The following is an 18,874-nucleotide window of genomic DNA, read 5'->3' as shown; positions in this document are numbered from 1 at the left end:
CAGCAATATTATGACATCCATTTGGTTGCAAAATTTTAAAAGAATTATTCTCAGTCTTTTTCTCACTTTTGATTAGGGCTCCATCCAAGTAAACAATATAGTATATTCATTTCCAAAACGCACTGTTCGTATTTTGCTTGTGAGCACCACAATTACTCTAATCACGCAGGCAGCTTGCAATATACCATTGATGCTCAAGCATTTTCAGAGGAATTATCCAATTTTCTGTCATTACATGATTCTTATCTTTTCAAGGGCAATACCACAAAGCATGCACAGAGAAAGATTAAAACTTTCAAGTACTCTTTACAGACAACTGCCTAAGCTAGCCTTTAATATAACTATCTTAGCATGAATATGAGTTGTATGGCTTTGAAACATAAACAACCATGCTAGTATTTTAAAAGGTTTTAAAATCTATTTTAAAAGATGTCGCATCAGTGTTTTATTTACTTTGGTTTGTTACCAGTGCTCTGCAATCCCGCCTGTGCCAGACTAATGGCAGAGGCATTCTGGTGGACTCCAGGTGTAGATGTAATTGAGGGTGTTTCACTAACAGTGAACAGGGGATTCTTGGGGGAGTTCTTCAGTTTTATCTCCTAAGTGAGAGGGTAGAGGAAAAGCACCATAGTGCTGATTGAGACCACCCTAGAGCAACCCTTAATAACTCTAGGATTTTAGAAGGGGAATGGACAAATAACAGTTCCCGTGCTAGGACATCTTGGGAGATGAGCTCATGAAATTTGGGTTGAGCCCACTGTGTACCACCCTCCACACTGCTCACTGGGAATTCTGCTATGAAAGAACTTGCCTAATCTGTGCTGAGGATCTGTGGTCTCTTCCCCCTGAGCTCCGCACATGCAGCCTGCAGGGAGCTGGGAACACAGAGCACAAGGTTCCTACAGAGAGATTGCTTTGATGCTGTGCCCGATTTTGCAAGCCATAATCTAAAACTCACATTGAAAATATCTTTTTTCAGTTGGTCATGTCATTATTTAGGCAGTAATGCTGCTACAGAGCTTTAATCCTCTCTGGGGAATCCCCCAACATGAATGAAAACTGTTACAGGGTGCTCCTCTTTCATAGACTGCTTCATCAAGATCAAGACAAAAATTACCTGGGAAATGCAGAGCTTCCATTAAATAAAATTCACTTTTAGATCTACATCTGGTCCACAGAAATTGGTTGACTGGCATTGAAATTGGTTCATCTTCTCTTTTGGACAAAACTCTTTGCTGAGACACATAATGTCACATTGTAAATTCTGTGGTTTGTATGTTATTCAGACCATGCCCCATTGTTGACAGCTATTTTGTAAAGCAAGATACTTGCTCAAACTCTTAGTGGGAGTTGAGACAAATTTTCAAGGTTTATACAAAAAAAACCCTCAAAAGACACATGCCAGAAATCCACTAGTGTCTCATTCAGAAAACATCTAATTAACTGTATCACTCTTTAAAGTTTTATGTAATGCACAGAAACAAACAATACATATCCATGCCAAGATTACTTTAAATTTAAATGAGATCTAATTTGAACTGAATACACACTCAGAATCATAAATAGCAGCCATCCATGACGGTGCAGAAAAGCTAGGCATTTGTGGGATGCCTAGTGGGATGTTAACTGGTAGATTTGGTACTTTAGGGAGATTCACATTTGGTAGATTCACATTGGGCAGATTACTTGTTAAACTCCTGTGGAAGAAACAGACAGAAAGAAAAAATACCATAACAGTGACAATGCCGATGTAGCAGAAGCACATGACACTCAGAAACAAATCTGCAAAGTTCACAGCATGAGGACAGTTAAAAAACTAAAGCAAAACATTTCAGAAAGAAGCATGAGTATGGAAGCTTAAATGTACTGTGTTTGCAGTCTGCTATAAAATTCAAATTCCTTAAAAAAAATAAAAGGCAACCTAGAATGAAAATAATCACAAAGTAGCAAATTAACAGAGAACTCAAACATCCATGAAAATAACTGCACCTTCAAGTCCTCATACCATTTCAAAGTGCAGAGAGCAGCTTTTCCTCCAAAAAAATTCTCTTTTAAGGAAGAGTCTCAGTTCTCACACACACAGGCTGAATGAAAGAGCTAAACTAAGAGATCTGCTAAGGAACTGGGATTTGTTTTAGACCCTACAAATAAAGATGGACTAATCTGGAGTGATGAAACAGTGAACTACAATGTTCAGTGAGGACTGTGCCCTGATCCTCCCTTGCATTCCCGGGAGCAGAGAAAAGGGTTGTCCAGCCCTACTTGTGCACTGCGAATGAACTGCACTTGGTAAATAAATCCAGGACTGGTATGTGACTCTTTCTTGGTTGGAAGTGGGCCATGAGGTGATTAAGATACTCAAAGGTTAATATGAAGCAGGTGTACTTGGGCATCATGGCTTCAACCCATATTTTCAGATGTGCAACTGTTACGCAAATAGAGATCTTTAAAAAGTGGGCAGCTGTATTGATTTAATGCAACATTCCCTCCTGAAATAAGGTGCCTGTAACAGCACTGCACACCCAAAGTTTGGAATTCACCCTGACATGTTTCAGTGTGTTAGGTCTAGATGTTGCAATTGGTCTAATTCTGTTTTAATGCGTTATCTCATCGCAGTTATACTCTACATGCAAAATAAAAACATCAGGAGATCTGGGAATCAGCAAAAGACAGAACTCAATTCCCCAGCTCCCATATTTCCTGGCTCACAGACGAGAGGCCAGTTTCAGAGGAATGCCTCATTTCTGCCCTCTGCCAGGAACACTGAGCCACAGGTACACAACCCACCTGTGGTTTCACAGTCCCATGAGAGGAACAAAACCAGATGCTTTGACTTCGTTTTCACCAGATTGTTACTTGGGCTCAGTGAAAATGGAACCAGGAGTTCAGGATTTTGGCTTCATCCTGCACTCCTGAATCTACTGAAAGCTTTTTTATTGATGCACATGGGCACTGCTTCAGCATCCAAACGTCCCTGCTCTCAGTGACTGCACCAGGATATGCCACCTTTTGAGGTCTCTCCCATCTCCTTGGATTAAATTAGTTACTGTACAGACACCACTATCTGGATTCTTGTGAAACTACCAAATTATACACTATGTCTTTCAAGGCATATTAAAATCTTGGTAACTTCCTTGAGATGTATTTTGCATTTCATTTCTTCCTGCAAGTTTTATGTATCAATCGCTAAAGTAATGGATTTGAGATGCCTGTACTGAATAAATGTTTCCTAACGCAACAGACGATGTGAACCACATCTCTGCAAGAGCTCAGCTTGTCATTGGTGGTGAATCTTAGGGAACAGACTTCATTCTTTGTGAATAAAACCCCGTGTTGGGGAGGAAAATCACAAATCAAAGTTTTCTCTAGTGAAAAAAACCACAAATATGCTCTTATTTCTATTTATTTCTATGATTCTTAGTAGATTTAACTTCCTGCTATCTGTGTGTTCTCTTTTTCAAGTAAACAGGAGAATTCACAAAGCTGTCCATTGTTTCCATTCATACTGTATCTGCTGTTAAGATGATATGACTGTTGAATGAGACATAGACTCCATAGTGATTGAGAGAGTGTTAAATCTTCAGAAATGGCAGTGCATGTGGTTAGATACTGATATGGAATAAATAAAGAAATAGCAAGAGGTGGACAACATATAAATGTATAAGGAAAAGCAACTTAAATAACTTAGCCAGATGGTAAATACATAAATCAGAGGACCTTTGGTTTTAATATTAAAATTCAAGAAGTGACAGTGTTATATTAATAAAAACACTGTATTAATAAAATATGACTTCTAGAGTAAACAGTATACTATATTCACACGGAAACATATTTCTTTTATACAACACATTATTTTGCTGATGCAAGAATATGTTGCAAGAATAAGTTAGTACTCTTAAAACAAAACAAAACAGCAAAATAATGGAGTATATTATGTTAACATACAGTAACTAATGTAAAAAAAATATTCTCCTGAATTGACATGCACAGTTTTTCAGGTTCAACTGATCTAATTATCTGACTAACAGTTGCAGTGAGACCTGTAAAAAATGATTAATATTACCAACAAATGTTCCATAAAGCCTGCAATTGCTCAGACCATAAAACTACAGGTCCAAGACAAGAAACTGTTTCTAGAAGCCAGCCATGCCTATTTAATATAGATGGCTAAATATAACCTCAGCCATCAGGCAGGGAATGTGGGCATTTGCATCAACAAGATGAGGGCTGTCTGAGTTAAGACGACTCAGCTTCAGGACTGGATCCTGATACTTTTGATAAGAGACGCACACTCTGGAGCTGCACTGCTTGTTTTCCTGGCGTCCTGTGCTTCAGCCCTGATTTTTGCGTCTGTGAGCTGTGGAAATGGCTTTCACCTGGACTGTCTGCTGGGAAATTCTCAGTGCAAACAGACTGGCAAAGTACCCCTGCACAACCTGCCAACGCTCACACTGTGCCGCAGCACCGATCACACAGAACACGTCCAGTTGCACCGCGGCTGCTCCTGTAGAGCTGCCCTAGCAATGAAAGGAGGGCAGAAAAATCACAGCATTTTTACTGAGCTGTCTCCTGGGTTCAGAATAGAGCTGAACGAGACCCTTGGTCATACTTAAATCAGTTCCTGTGGGATGCCTGAAATGATTTAGTGATGGAAGACGCAAATGCCTGTCTCTTCCATCACTATAAACACTTGCAACCTCACTGTCGAGGCTGAGCAAATGCTCAAGAGCAAATCTTTTCACAAAAGCCTTGATGTGAAGCAAAGAGCTTGATAGTGAAGTAGGCAGTCAAATCTGTGCTCTTCCTGTGACTGACACCCAGAATAGTAACAAAAATACTCACTTTCACTACAACGGTGCTTCTTTTAAGGGGAAACATTTTTCACTATCATTTTGTAGCTGTACAACCTTATAAAATGATTAGTACAATCATATTGTTCAACTTCTGACATTTATATTAATGATACATTCATAAATAGTTTGCAAAGGGTTAGTGAGCAATTAATAGATGCTAAAGCCAGGATTACAGAGAGATAGAGACAGCCCTGGGTCAATGAGTAACGTCCTAGTCAAGCCATTGAAACTGGTTGTCATTGCACCAGCTTTAGCATTTGCTCAGAAAGATCTTTCAACACAGACACACACACAGAGACACACACACATACGTGTCAGCTGGCTGCGAGATAAATCAGCGCTCTCCGAGAAGCTAGCATGAAAAAAACCCATTGCAAACCCTACTTTTCCAAGACCTCTCAACTCACCAGAGAACAGACCTACTCTGTATCCTGCATACTTGGATGACTGTGCGAAGGACAAGTGTTCCACATTTCTCTGCGTGGATTCATACGAGCGCACCAGCTGCTCTAGCTATAGGGCACGGACCCCCTGCAAATTCAGCAGCTCTGCAGAGGCAGATTACAGAGCCCTCATGAGCACATTACATCCATGCTTTTTCCCCCCATTTTTTCAATACTTAACAGTATCTCTCTCACTGTTTGTGATTTTTGTACCTAACTCCTCGGAGCATAAGGTGCAGAGTATTCGGCAATGAAAATAGAAGAAATACATGCTTGCAAACTGCCATCTGGTCAGGTTATAGAGGGCTACATATTTCAGCCTTGACTGCAAGCACGAGTACAGAGAAACCCTTTCAAAAGACTCTGTGTTGTGGAATAATTTCTTGGTTAACAGGAAATAATGAGATTTACTTCTCACAATGCACTGTAGAGATCCAGGGCAACAACAAGCTTGGTGGAATGGTCAGCTATGATGATCTGCCTTTGCTGGCCAACTTGAAGGTCTATTTCCAAAGCAGAGGAAAGATCTTTTCCTAGTGTGGAAAAACTGTGGAAGAACATTCTGCAGCATTCCTGATTTCCAAAAAAGCTCTGCTGGAAGAGGTAGCAATAGAAGGTCATTGTTTGTTTGGGAATTGGGTGGTCCAAACTATTTGAGAATCCATGGCCAAAAATTCAACTGTGCGGCAGTCTGGACATGTGGGGTGAAAGAGGGTAGATACAGGGGGCAAATCAAACAAAATAAGTCTCTAACCTGAGTTTCTCTGCAAGTTCCCTGTCGATCAGACAAAAAGGAGCAGGTGGCCTGCCCAGGAGGCAAAAGATGAAGATGCCTTAACATTTAGTTCTGAACAGCACATCAAAAATGTCATAAGATCCTAGGAATGACACTCCTTCTCCCTTGCACTGTATGTGCCACCCTCTGGCACTCGCTGGTGCCTCCCTTCACCAGGTCACATCACATTGAGCCAGCGTTTGCAACTGACACTTTTGTGTGCGAGACACAAGAACAAAATATCAACTAGTGAAAAAAAACCCATGGTGCATCTTTTCACCAGATGGACAGAAGCTTCTTGTGGAAAGCACCCACTTTCCTGCTGGAAGAAATCTTTTAAATACCCAAGTCTGTAAGAGAAAGAGTCCATCCTGGGCTTTTGCTTGGAGATGCAATGCTCAAAGCATGCTGTAACTGGAACTCCAGAAGGGAATAACCAACACAGGAGAACTAAGAAAAGATCTTTTATAACTATCAGAGATAACTTGGAAATGATAGATGCTGGCATACCCAGGGACAAAGCATTTTGACAGGCAAGTAGCACATTTAAGTACTCATGGACATCTATGTTAAACCCCTAAAGTCATAAAAAAGCAAAAAGATGACAGCTTCTGATAAAAGAAAAAAAAGCAGCATGAATTGCTTATTGAGTGCTTGACCCAGGTGGACAGGTACACAGAGTTAACAGCCTCTGTTTCATAACAGACAAGGAAATACAAACATATTCATTACTAAAGCAGAGCTCTGAAACTGAAGTTAATGCTAACTTCGAAGTGCAATTCTGCTTGAAGGAGTGGCTGTAAAAATGGCATTCTCCTACTCGAAAGATCTATTTCTTGTATGTTTTCTGGGTCACATCTGCTTATTTGAAACAAGATTTTTTAGGATTTTTAATCCTGTTAGCCTGCAGACCAAAGACAGCAAATGGAAAGTGAGAGAGGCTCCTGAATGCCAGCCACTTAACCCCACTCAAAACAGAGGGGATGATCAGGTGTCAAGAAAAAGCCTGAGATTTGGCAGGCAGAATCCTTACGGATGCTGAGGATGCACAAGAAAGAAAGGAAAAAACCTGGGTACTCAGACTCCAGGTTGCATATGGGAGGCTGGCTGCTGAACAAAATCTCTTTTCCTTGTAAACGGAACATATTTGGTGTGAAAAGCCCTGAAAGACCACACGTTCTTTTATACAGCAACCTCTGAGAGTGCAGTGCCATTTCACTTTGCCTAGGGAACGACAAAAAAAGCAAGGAAAAGAGTCTCTCCAGAGGTCACCTGGTCCCAGTTCTGAAGACCTGGTCTAAAGCACTGCCTGGTCCAGGTCTGAAGCACTGCCAGACTCATGTTGCTTGCAAAGGGTCGATCTTTCTCTTTTAATATCTTTATTAGAAGGAAAATTCAGTTATTTCCCTTCGTAGGATCTGACTTGGCTTTACAGAGCAAGCACGACAGGGTTCAGCAATGCTTCAAAACCTGTGAAATAACAACAGTAATCCAAAGCACGTTACATTTTTATCATTCACCAGCTCTTGAGTTCAATTTGGGTTTTTCTCAGGCTCCCAGTTTCTTCCTGGTGAACTCCTAGCTTTCCAAATGTAAGAAATGATTATGCTTGCATCATCTTGCCCGTGTTTCACTTTGTTTTCTGCACGTCTAATCCTAGAAGCAAGGGAGCTGGGACTGGCAGAGCTGCCCTGGACATGGGGACATGTGCAGCCACCAGCCGTGGGGCTGATGCCAGAGGCACACACTGCACTATCCCCCCACAGGGTGGGTGGAAAAAATGAGTATTGGGAAGACTAAGTACAGCAATGACTCACAGGGGTTATAGGGCTGGAACTGAACACAGTGAAGCGAGATTTTTTTGTTCTGAAAAGGAGCTATGTGAGTTCAAAAGCAGCATTAGAAAAGGCCTTTTAGAATGGGTTCCAAAAAGCCAAGGCAGTTAAGAAGGTTTTCCCATTTTCATGCTTCCCTGTCCAAAGGCACACGGTTCAAACGGAGGCAGCAATGCATTTCAAAAAGCCAATACCATTTCCCTCATTAACCTGAAAACCCTGAAGAGATCAGGCCTCCTATTTTTAGCATTAAACTAGAAAACTTAAAGCACTTTCTGCATGTCCAGTCTAACGTTTTCATCTCTATATGAATCTCCATCCATTTGCACCCAAATTCCGATTGTATCAAAGGAGGTTTCCTTACTTTACTGGCTCCCATGACTCCCGCTCAAAGCCCCTGTGAATTGACTGTGCAATTGAGGACTCCATCAGATCGACATATCTAACAACAAGTGGAGCAAACAGGTCTTGGAGGTGTTTGTGGAATTTTCCATTGCACAAATTATCTAGAATAGATAAATAAAAGTATAGTAAGACACTACGGTTACTACAACCTCTGTAACAAACCACAGCGTGGCACTTCATCACACAACGAATTTGTCAGTGAACAGGAAAACTTCAAGAACATAACAGGAGCTGGCATCAGGCACCAGTGTTCACAACACAGACAGCAGGAATGACTTCTTACTCCAAACAAATAAACAGACAATGAACCTTCTTTTCCACTAATGTCGAACTTACAAATACATTATCACTTCCTGTGAATAAAACAGGTGAAAGAAATACAGCATGGCAAACATTATGGCTTTAGCAGGTGGGAGAATAATTTCTTCTTTGATTGCTCACTACCATGATGCTGGAACTTACTTTCTGAGGATGAATCCCTGGCTTTTTTCATGTGGTCTTAGAAAGCCAACTGGGGCCCTGGTCTGGGACCTAGCTAAGGCAATGCCAATTTTGCCACCAGCTCCCCAGGGAGGGCTCAGACTACCCAGGAAAATGCCAAATCCTCACATGTGTTTTGAAAGCATGGGCCAAAGTGCTTCGGAGAATAGTCTTATTTCACAAAGCACTGTCATTCTGAACTACTCCTGCTTCCATTTACTTTATTATTTTCTTCCCTTCATTAAAATCTTAAAGCAGGGACTGTTTTACTCCATGCTAAATAAATGCAGTACACACACATAAAACGATACACACATTTAATGACAAGGAGATAGAGTACCTAATTCCCTGCTTATCAGGCAGCCATTACCAAGAGACTTGAGAAGATGAAGCAAAATAAAAGTTCAACTTCCCACCTCTGACTGAGGTGATTTAAGGGGTGTGCTTTTTTCTAGTGGCAATGGAGCAAAATCAAGCTGATGCTAAAAGAGCGTGTAAATCTGCAAACCACTACCCATCTCAGTTCTCTGCGCAGTGAGGAGAGGCTGAAAGCATTATCAGTAACCTGAGCTGCCCACTGAAAAGGAAATGATCAAAATACAATACATACAGTCACTACGGAGGGAATCATTTATGAGCTGGAAGAGCGGGAAGCTGTCCCAGGTGTCTGGGGGCTGCACCTCTAACGCTGCATCCATATCCACTGCAAACAGGGACAGGAAGGTCTCCGCGTGCTCAACCATGAGGTCTGACCACCAAGCAAAGGCCTTCAGAGTTGGTAGAAAAAGATAACAAAGAAGTGTATTAGTTGTAATAAAGCACAGGGGAAAGATGTTAGGCCACATATCTCAAGGGAAAAAAAAAAAAAAAAAAGAAAAGAAAAGAAGCATCCCATGGAAACTACCTTTATTGTAAAGAGAACAGTGCTTTGGAGTGCTAGCCTGCATGGGCAGTGCTAATCACAGAATTAGGCACTGCTGTTCTAACGCAAAGGTTTCTTGTGGAGAATCTGTTCAGAGCTCCACCATAAAGGCATGCAGTGTAACGTGGCAGAGAAGGTTTCATCTGTTCAATTTACAATAAATGACTTCATTCATCTTTAATGCTGCTAATCATCAGGAGAAAAATCAACTAATTCTTATTTCTAAAGTATAGAAATTTGGGAGTTTCTTCACTATGCTCGTGGGTTTTCTGATGTGTTTTTCAACAGCTTAAATTTTACTTGGATTCGCTACTTCCATTCATCTTGAAAAACCAGAAGCCTGAGACATTAAATCCGTCCTAAATCACTCACACTCTGCTTTAAAGATATTTCAAACATCACCAGTAAGAATTATTACAGCACTGTTCATTTTACATGGTTAGCTAACACACTACCACCTTCATGATGCTACTGATTAAGAACCCATTACAAAGCTCTACTATCCACATGCCAAGGTCAAAAAAAAAAAAAAAAATCTACAGCAAGCCTATATTTTCACAGAGGCAAGAAAAAAATATGTCTAAACTTGAAAACCAAAAAATATCAGTGAGGTAACTCATTCTCATGCACATGGGTCCTTAAAATTGGCTGAGCGGGCTCTCTGAGGTGACATTCACATCATACATGGCTCAGATGTGAATGCTGCGAACGCATGCATGCGTGTTCAGGAGTCACTTCTGGCTGGGAGCATGCAATATGAGAAGAGCTGCCCAAAGGACCATGTGCGGTCTTTTTGAAGTGATAGGAAGTTACTCAGTGGCTGAAAGGAGCTAAGGAAGAGCTTTGCAGCATTTTTGAGAAAAAGAAACCTCTAGCATAGGCACGAGAGCGGAGATGAAACGGAAGAGACTGGGGATGGAGGAATCAGTTTGAAGAGGAATTGCCAGTCAGGGAGGGGCATTTTTTGCAGGTTTTAACAGGCATGAATAAGCAGAATGGGCTTTCACTCTCTCAGGGTTCCGTTTTGAGTCACTGGTGAAGAACTGCAGTGATGTGCACAGCACAACTCCAGCTGCTGGTTCACTTGGTCATGGAGAGGGAACAGCACCCCCAAAACAGGCTACTGCCATGGACCCCTTTCATTTTTCCTGTTTTGGCCCAAATTCTCAGCTGCCAGTCATACTGGCTGGGAGTCTTTGGAACTATTCCTACTCCTTCATTCCTTCAAAATGTAAAGCAGACTGGTACTGCCCTGCTATTATTCCATGAGCTGATATAAAATTGATGTGAAGGCATAGATAGACTGGGCATTGCACTTGGCATTCTGCTCCCAGAGCACATCCAAAATGTAAAATAACGAAAATAACCACACGACTACCAAACTGATCTTAGTTTTTTGCCTGCCCTGTCATGGGGCTGAATATGTGGACGAGGTGGGCTGTGCCACAAAGGCACAGCATCAGTGTCTGCCTGTGCCTAAAGCGGCAACACCAGCAGGTGAGTGTCCCAGTGGTCATGGCATGGGGACAAGGTGGTTACAGCAGAGTCCTTTGTCTGCAAACTGTGCTCAGCTCCAGGCCCATGGAGGAAGCTGCCCAGCTCTGCTGCAGCAGCTCCTGCAGGGGATGCTCAGGGGTTCAGTGGCACTGGGGACAGTTGCCCTGGGCATCTGCAGAGTTGTCACTCTGGGAAAGCCAAAACTGAGGCGAGAGAGCCTGTGGGGCTGAGACGTGGGGCAATGCTCTTCAGCTCTTCTCCACACTTGGTGCTGGTGTCCAGCCAGGCACAGGGCTGTGAGCTCCACTCTGGGAGGCATCAAACTGCTGGGAGACCAGAGGAACCAAAACCATCAAGGCAGAGGTGAGCTCCCAGTGCCTGCTCTGAGCTGCTCCCAAAGCGTGGCTGGGACAGGAGTGCTGCTGAGCACTGGGGCTGTGCAAGGTCCTCTGGAGCTAGCAGTGCCTGGCTGTGATTTTCAGGGAGTTTTCAGGGAGGGTGCTGGGGCTGTCATTGCTCTGACGTGGTTTCTCTGGCTGTGCCTCTGCCTGCCAAGTGCCACCCTGGCACCCACCAGACACTGCCCACAGGTCTGTGGGAACAGAGAGATTGCTATGAAGGACTGACATTTTGGGGGGAGGGAAAGGAGGGGAGGGCAAAGAATGTCTTCTGTGACAAATCCCAACACAAACACTTCAGAGTCCTGCAATAAAAACCTGCTTCCATGAAAAGGGGAAAAAAAGAGCTATTTTAAAAAAAGAAAAGCATGTGATCATTGGTGGAAAAAAAAAAAGCCCAAACCAGTAACAGTTTCCCTTTTGCTGGAAAAGTCAAATTTTAGCTCCATAATTCTCTTACTTATGTCAGGATCCTCAACCTCCTCCCCGATTTTGGTAAGCAAGATTGGTAAGACCATACTTAAAAAACCTCTTTCAAGATGGTAATATTTCATTTATTTACCATCTACTTACCTGCTTTGCTTAAATAATAATGTAAAGGAGAAAAAAAAAAGTGTGCTTTCTAGCCAAACACACCTATTATTGTATATTTTACACATGGATACACATGTATATATGTATGATCTCAAGGAGTTAAGATACATATATACATATACACATATGTATACATAGAGAGAGAAAACACAAGTTTAAAAATAGGTTAATGGCATTGTCTCTGGCATTTGTCATCAGTCATCCAGAGGAAAGGAAAGGAAGCTAGGAGACATCTGATGAGAGAGATGACACAACGACAGAGACCTCCTGCTCCCAGATTCCAGACGTAGGCACACAGATTCTGCTGTTTCTGCCTGTGCTGGGTTGCTTCCTTCTAATGGGCAAGACAAACCCAACTGACTAGACACAGTACTCCTCTTGTGATGGTTTTTCAACATGCTCGGAGTATTATTTTCTACATTCTCTTTAGGGACTCTGCCTGGATGTCCACATGGGGAGAAAGGGGGCATGTTAATTGCAAAAACTATTGTTTTTCAGTAAAATAAGGCATTTCTTCGGAAGCAGTGCAGTTTAATTTTCCGCTGAATAACCAAAGGAGGCCAAAGAATCACACCTTGCAGGTCAAGCATTTTCCAGGTGATTGACAACATCTCAATAAAAGTCACCTGGAATTATTTGGGGAAACAAAAAAAAAAAGGCAATACCTCAGCAATTCTCATTGCACTGTGACAGCATAATGCAGCTACAACGCATAATAAAAGTCAGTGATAAACCACCCAGCCTCTTCTCTCTCTTCCTTGGGTGCAATTCAAAGTGCGCAGAGAGCTGGCCCACTGCCTGTGCACTGCTGAAATGCCACAGCCACCCTCAGGACAGGGATTTGATAACACACCAACAGTGTGCCGGGCTTCTGGAGAGAGATGGATTTCACCCTTCCAGGTCACCATTCACAACAGGGACCAGGATGCCTCCTATCTGTGTTGGCATTAACCTTCTGTCTCTAATCAAAACCTTGTGACACAAAAGATGCTGGAGAACAGTTCTGAGCCTTCCTCCTGGTGAGGATCTCAGCAGCGTGGCTGGCTGACTGTGACCGGTCCTGCAACTGCTTCCTCTTTTCAAAATAACCTGTGTTTTAAAAAAACAGCTCCTTCCCAGCTGGTTGTACATCCAGCCTGCGCTGGTGAAGAGTGGAATAAAAGAGTTTGTGCACAAGCACAGGGCTCTCAAGCACCCCTTGCTCCATTAGAAAGGAGGTTTATTTCACTCTTCACCCCATATATTCTCTCTCTACATATAAATACTGTATATCCAGTACAAGGCACATACAGACAAAACCAGAGGAAGCCCACTACCATTCTAGGCACTCGTGTAGTACTTAGTCCATCTCCACCACAGTGTACTAGAGGTCGGGTGAATGCAAACGACAGTAACAACAGGCTGAGGAGCGAGTCCAGGCAGGTAGGGTTGTGTTGGGATGTAACTGCAGCGCTCGTAAAATATACCCATTGCTGCATGCATGGACCGGACTGCTATGCCACATTTACCCTCCTGTGTCAGGCTACCAGCTCTGCAAGCAGCCGACCCAAAGTTGCTGTTACATTCCTCGGTCAAAGTTACGGAAGCGAGGGCAACCAGGGTAAAATCCCAGTAGGAAACATGGCACTGAGAGGGCATGCACGGAATATGACAGGAGTGACTCGTGTCATTCGGTTTAGTCACATACCTCTTTCCCCTGCCAGGATCATCCAAGATTGAATGAACAGTAGAAAAACAGGGAGGAAATTTAAATATGCAATCAGGCATTAGTTGGGTTTTGCGGATTGCTGTGTATTATCAATAAGTAAAACTGTACTGCAAATTTAATACACACCGGAATGATTTTTAGGTGATCGTGAAATTATTTATCAAATGCTCTTAATGCAAAATATTGTGAGTATATATATATATATATATCAATGGGAAGGAAAAGAGAAAATAGTGAATGAGTGCTACAATACCTACAGTCATAAACAGTAACTGTTCACTCTGAATTTTAAAATTATTAACTTCTCAATATGCATTCAAGAGCACCAGATTTACAGAGAACTCAGGGCTCAATCCTGCAAATACTTACATGGTAGGCAACATCAAATGCTTGGGCAGAAATGTCCTGATGTGCTGAGAGCAGGACTACAGCCAGTCATGCCAGCTGCCTGTGGGATCAAGTGTTTCCAGGATCAAGCCTCACAATTTTCTGGTCCATCTTTGACTATGACATGGTTTCAGTGGTTTTAAAACATGAATCTTTCTGTTAAAGTACTTTGACGAGTTAAGAGTGGTTGTATGAGGCCTTAGACAACCCAAACAATGAGTAACAGGGAACAGTGAGTTCATCCTAACCTCTGTGACTAGTAATTGAGGTATTCCCAATAAGCCATGGCAGAAGAGGCCAACAGGAAACCAGGTGAGCTAATCACATACTGGAGGGGCCCAGGAAAACCCCTGGAAACAACCTGAACACTCAGAAAGGGGCAGAAAGGAGAATTGTTCTGTTTTGTGGTGGTTTTCCTTGTTCCCCTCCTGACAGCAGGAGTGGTAGCTGCGGCAGGGACGCCGCTCATGCTGGTTGGAGGCACACAAACAGGTCATGATTTGGAAATACAACCTTTCTGGAAAGTGGACAGACTTGCTCTTGCATGTAGTTGGTGGTGAATATTTTGGCCAGATTCGGCTCCTGCTGGCGCTGTCGGAAAGGCTGCAGACTGACATCGAGGAGAGCACAACTCAATCAATCCCTCCTTCAGCCCTCCCTCCCCTCTGAAAACACATTCCTCCTGAAGCCTTCATCATACTTGAGTGTCACTATTTACCAACACTTTTGACTCCTACAGAAGATAACCCAGCACCAGCTGGGAAGACATCACACAAAAACACAAAGCTCCCACCGGATCCTGTGGAAAACCTGGGGGACACAACCTCGCCGGGGACGCTGCTCACCTCTGCATGGTGCTCTTCGTTTTGCTGTAGGACTTCAATTACCAACTCTGCCAGACGTATTGTATCTTCTAACTTTTTAGCTGGTGTGACTAACCGGCCTACATTCTCTGTAGTACAAGAACTCAAGTTAAAAGGGAGGCAGGGTGAAAAGCTAGACGTACAGTAAGTTATTTTAGAGGTTAAAAAAAAAAATCCCATAATATTCTACAGCTTTAAAGATCTTTTCATGCATATGTTAAATGCTTATATAATTAGTACTGAGCAAACCAGAAAGCCACATTCGTTATTATACTATGAAAATACAGTGCTCCAGCTCCAAATTTCACAATACTGACAGAGTTGTTTTGCTTTATGGTAGCACTTTATTAGCTCAAATAAGAACATCACATTCCCTAAAGACAGCATCTGGCCACTAATGTATGAACAATATGTATCCTTCGACGTAGATGATGCTATTATAGGAATCATGTCTATATTATTTTAAAATTCTTTTAAGAAGATCAATTCAAACAAATCTGTCTGCACTTGTAATAAATTGTCAGACTCGAGCAATTTAAATGTCACCTGCTACTAAAAGCAAAGCTCGCAGGTCTGCCTTGCTCCAGGATTTAACTCCACTAGGGTCAGGAGTTATGCATGCTGGAGGGAGTGGAAAGTGGTAAATCCCACGCTCATAGGTAAGATTTATATGGGAAAAGAGATGCAACTTTACAACAAAAACCCCGCAAAACAAACCAAAGAGTTTAAATCCTGGAGCTTGGTATTTAGCTATGTTATTTTGCAGTGTTTTCTGAAAACTCTAAAAAATAATTAAATCATATTCTTCCAGGTAATTTATATTATTAATAACACATTAAAAATATGAGGTGCTAACAATACAGGACATTTAGAGCATTTCACTAGAAATGACCTAGAGGAAAAGAAAAGAGTCACATTTTCTTTGAACAACAGCCTCTGCAGAGCTGACCACAGACATGTCCCTCTGGTTCTCACCCAGGTCCCACTCCCAGCTCTCTAGAGTAGCGAGAGCAAAGAAGTGCATTGCACAACACAGCCAGTTCATTCCTCTGCACGCACAGGTATCAAACCTGCAGCTCACTGCCCCGGGGTGTGCAAAATTTCCCTGTCATGGTTGCCTGGAGCAGGAATGGAGTGTGAGACCTGCTGCCTTGGTATCCACATGCCAACAGGCCAGGGGCTGATTGGGCATCTCCCTCCAGCCTTCCACACATTCTCTTTTTTTCCTAATGTTTAGGTCTTTTTTACTGGTGGCTACAGAAACTTGTGGCTGCACAAGGTGGCCTGTTCTGCTTGACTGGGTCACCCAGGGAGAAATCGCTGCCTTGCTGAAGGCTCAGGAAGCTTCTAGGACTTTATTCTCAAAATCTTTCCCGCCCCTAGTTTTCCCTGAATACCTGTTTACAGGTAACACATTTCACATGAAAAGGAAAGCCATATGGTTCAGGACAGTCACATTTGGGCAGTCCCAAATGTGTCTAGTTTTTGGAGAGGCTTGGCAAGTTGGAGTCTGGCACTGTAGGGGCTCAGCTTGGCTGAGGGATGGTAAAGTCCCATGCAAATGAACTCTACAGTTTTACTGATTTATGGCACAGATGAAGGCCTTGGGTGTTTCTTCTCCAGTTTTCCTGCTGTTACTTGTACCACTGGAAACAAAAAAAAAATATCAAGGTTCCCCTTAATATAATTTATTGGGCAAATACTGAAATTGGAGAGCTCCTGGTTACCTCCTCAGTCTTTGTCCTATTCTATCCAGCACCTCAATGGCTACAAGAAGTAGAAAGCGCTTCCTTTTGCAAAAGGAGCCCAAAGACAGGTTCTTCAGTAAGATCTGGTTGTTTCTGCACCTCTGAAGCTAAGGGGAAGCTTTTCCATTGATCAGAGCAGCATCAGGCCCATTCTCATTTGCAACATTGATCTGCTCTCAAATATAACTAAAAGACAAAAGTGTTAATAAGAACAACTGCTCAAAGATGCTGTCTTTAAAGAAAATATTGATGCTTATACAACTTTGGCAGCCAGCAGATGTCAATCTTAATTTTTTTCCTTCTTATTTTAAATATTTCCCTGGTTAAGTTACTATACATCAGAATATTCTGCTAAGATAGCTGGAGCACTGACAGTTACATGAAACGTATACGATATACTTATCAAACATTTCATCCAACATCATGTAAAGCTCATACATATTTATAGTTTCCATGCAAAATGTTATGCAACAACAATGTTATTTTGTGCTGACGTTGATATTTGAAAATGTTGCATATGTCAGACATTGCTAGACAAAAAAATGTGGACATTTTGAAATAAATGCTACCTCTAAATCTCTAAAACCTACCACGTCGCGCTAGGTGTTTTGTATAAAGCTGCACATGAGGACTAGCTTTCTACAGCTACACAAGCGGCTGCTAGACTAGAAAACCACTGAATAAAAGAAAGGAAGACTATTACAGTACTTGGCGGCTGTTTGGCCATGCCTTTGAGCATATGATCTATCATGTTAGTCTGCGTTTGAGGAGATGATGGTGGCCCAGCCGGCGGCTTAGGCTTGGGCGGACGGGCTGCTTGTGCATGACGGAGAGAGACGCCAAAAGTAAAGAGACAAATGACTTCATAAACAGTGACAAAAAGATGGAAACTTCGAAAGGAACATAAGCAGAAATGATCAAATACAAATGGAATAAGCTGCTGGGCTTTTTCTTACTGGTATTTGAGGTATTAAACGGTAATGACACCATTTGACAACACGTATTCTAAGAGTCAGCAGATTCGAACATCCTACGGTACCGTGCAATCAGAAAGCTAAAGATTCAACACAAGCATGAAACTGCACTTTGTGCAGTCACATGAGGAGACTAAGACAGGTTAATTCAGTTAAAACTCTCAAATTCAGAAAAGGTGAACTAAAAAAGATGACTTGAAGTCAGCGCCCCAATGCTTAGGTATGTTTAGCAGTGGAATAATGAGCCACAGGAATTAATTGCTTTGCAAATATCAATTACACATTTTAGAATTAAACGTCACTGTTGGTTAAAGGGAGCTATAAAATATTCTTGTGCAATTTAAACATGTAAAAAAATCTGTCACTTAAAAATGTGTGGTTCCTGATCGTTTCCAGCTCATTTAATTATTTTCAACTTGGAATTCTAGTGGCTTTTATATTCTGGGTTGAATCATATATAAAAACTTGCCAGCTCTATCAAATATGTTACTTGCTATTCCAAATGTTAGAATACTGCAATCAGGACTTGACCCATCTGTCATATAGTTTACAATATCAGCATAGGAAAAATTCAAAGAAAATAGCCTTTCCTTTTACATACACCCAGAGAATAAATTTTATACTGTGAATATATTAACACAATAGTTTCTATTCCTTTTAATAACAGTTTTTAGCAGCATTGTGACTATTTTTAATCATGTCATTTGCAAGGAATCTGGCATATTTATCTGGACATTCTATTGCCAAAAGTCCTTGCCATTTTGCTTGCATTTTCCAGCGGGGGGAAAAAAATCAGTTGGCTTGTGCAAAGGAGATTTCTGATTGCTTTTATTTCTCACAGAACTATAACACTTATCAAAGTATAATAAAGAATATTCAAGTAAACCATTAAGGAGCGTGAGTTAGGTTGGTGCCCCTCTCCATACACAGGGATAGATATACATACATACATAAACACACACACAGTGCACACGTGCACACATTTTTAATCT

At 41.9% G+C, this 18,874-nt stretch overlaps 1 protein-coding gene across 17 annotated transcripts in view; it reads right to left on the bottom strand.

Annotated features, from left to right (window-relative positions):
* Positions 1–18,874, bottom strand: part of CADPS (calcium dependent secretion activator) — a 205,285-nt gene that overhangs the window by 40,744 nt on the left and 145,667 nt on the right. For 7 of the 17 annotated variants that reach the window (XM_085072397.1, XM_085072400.1, XM_085072402.1 and 4 more), the window contains 4 exons: positions 15,143–15,249; positions 9,402–9,558; positions 8,271–8,412; positions 1,551–1,697 (listed from right to left, as the gene is read on the bottom strand). In XM_085072397.1, the coding sequence (XP_084928523.1) occupies positions 1,551–1,697; positions 8,271–8,412; positions 9,402–9,558; positions 15,143–15,249 (553 nt within the window). Of the gene's footprint in view, positions 1–1,550; positions 1,698–8,270; positions 8,413–9,401; positions 9,559–15,133; positions 15,264–18,874 lie in introns of all 17 variants that reach the window. The other 10 variants (XM_085072395.1, XM_085072398.1, XM_085072399.1 and 7 more) reach the window with 4 other exon arrangements.

Source organism: Lichenostomus cassidix, chromosome 12, assembly GCF_008360975.1.
Source record: "Lichenostomus cassidix isolate B80296 chromosome 12, HeHo_3.0, whole genome shotgun sequence".
NCBI classification, from domain to species: Eukaryota; Metazoa; Chordata; class Aves; order Passeriformes; family Meliphagidae; genus Lichenostomus; species Lichenostomus cassidix.
Note: the sequence above shows the minus strand (reverse complement) of the source record. Positions and strands in the feature narration are given on the sequence as shown.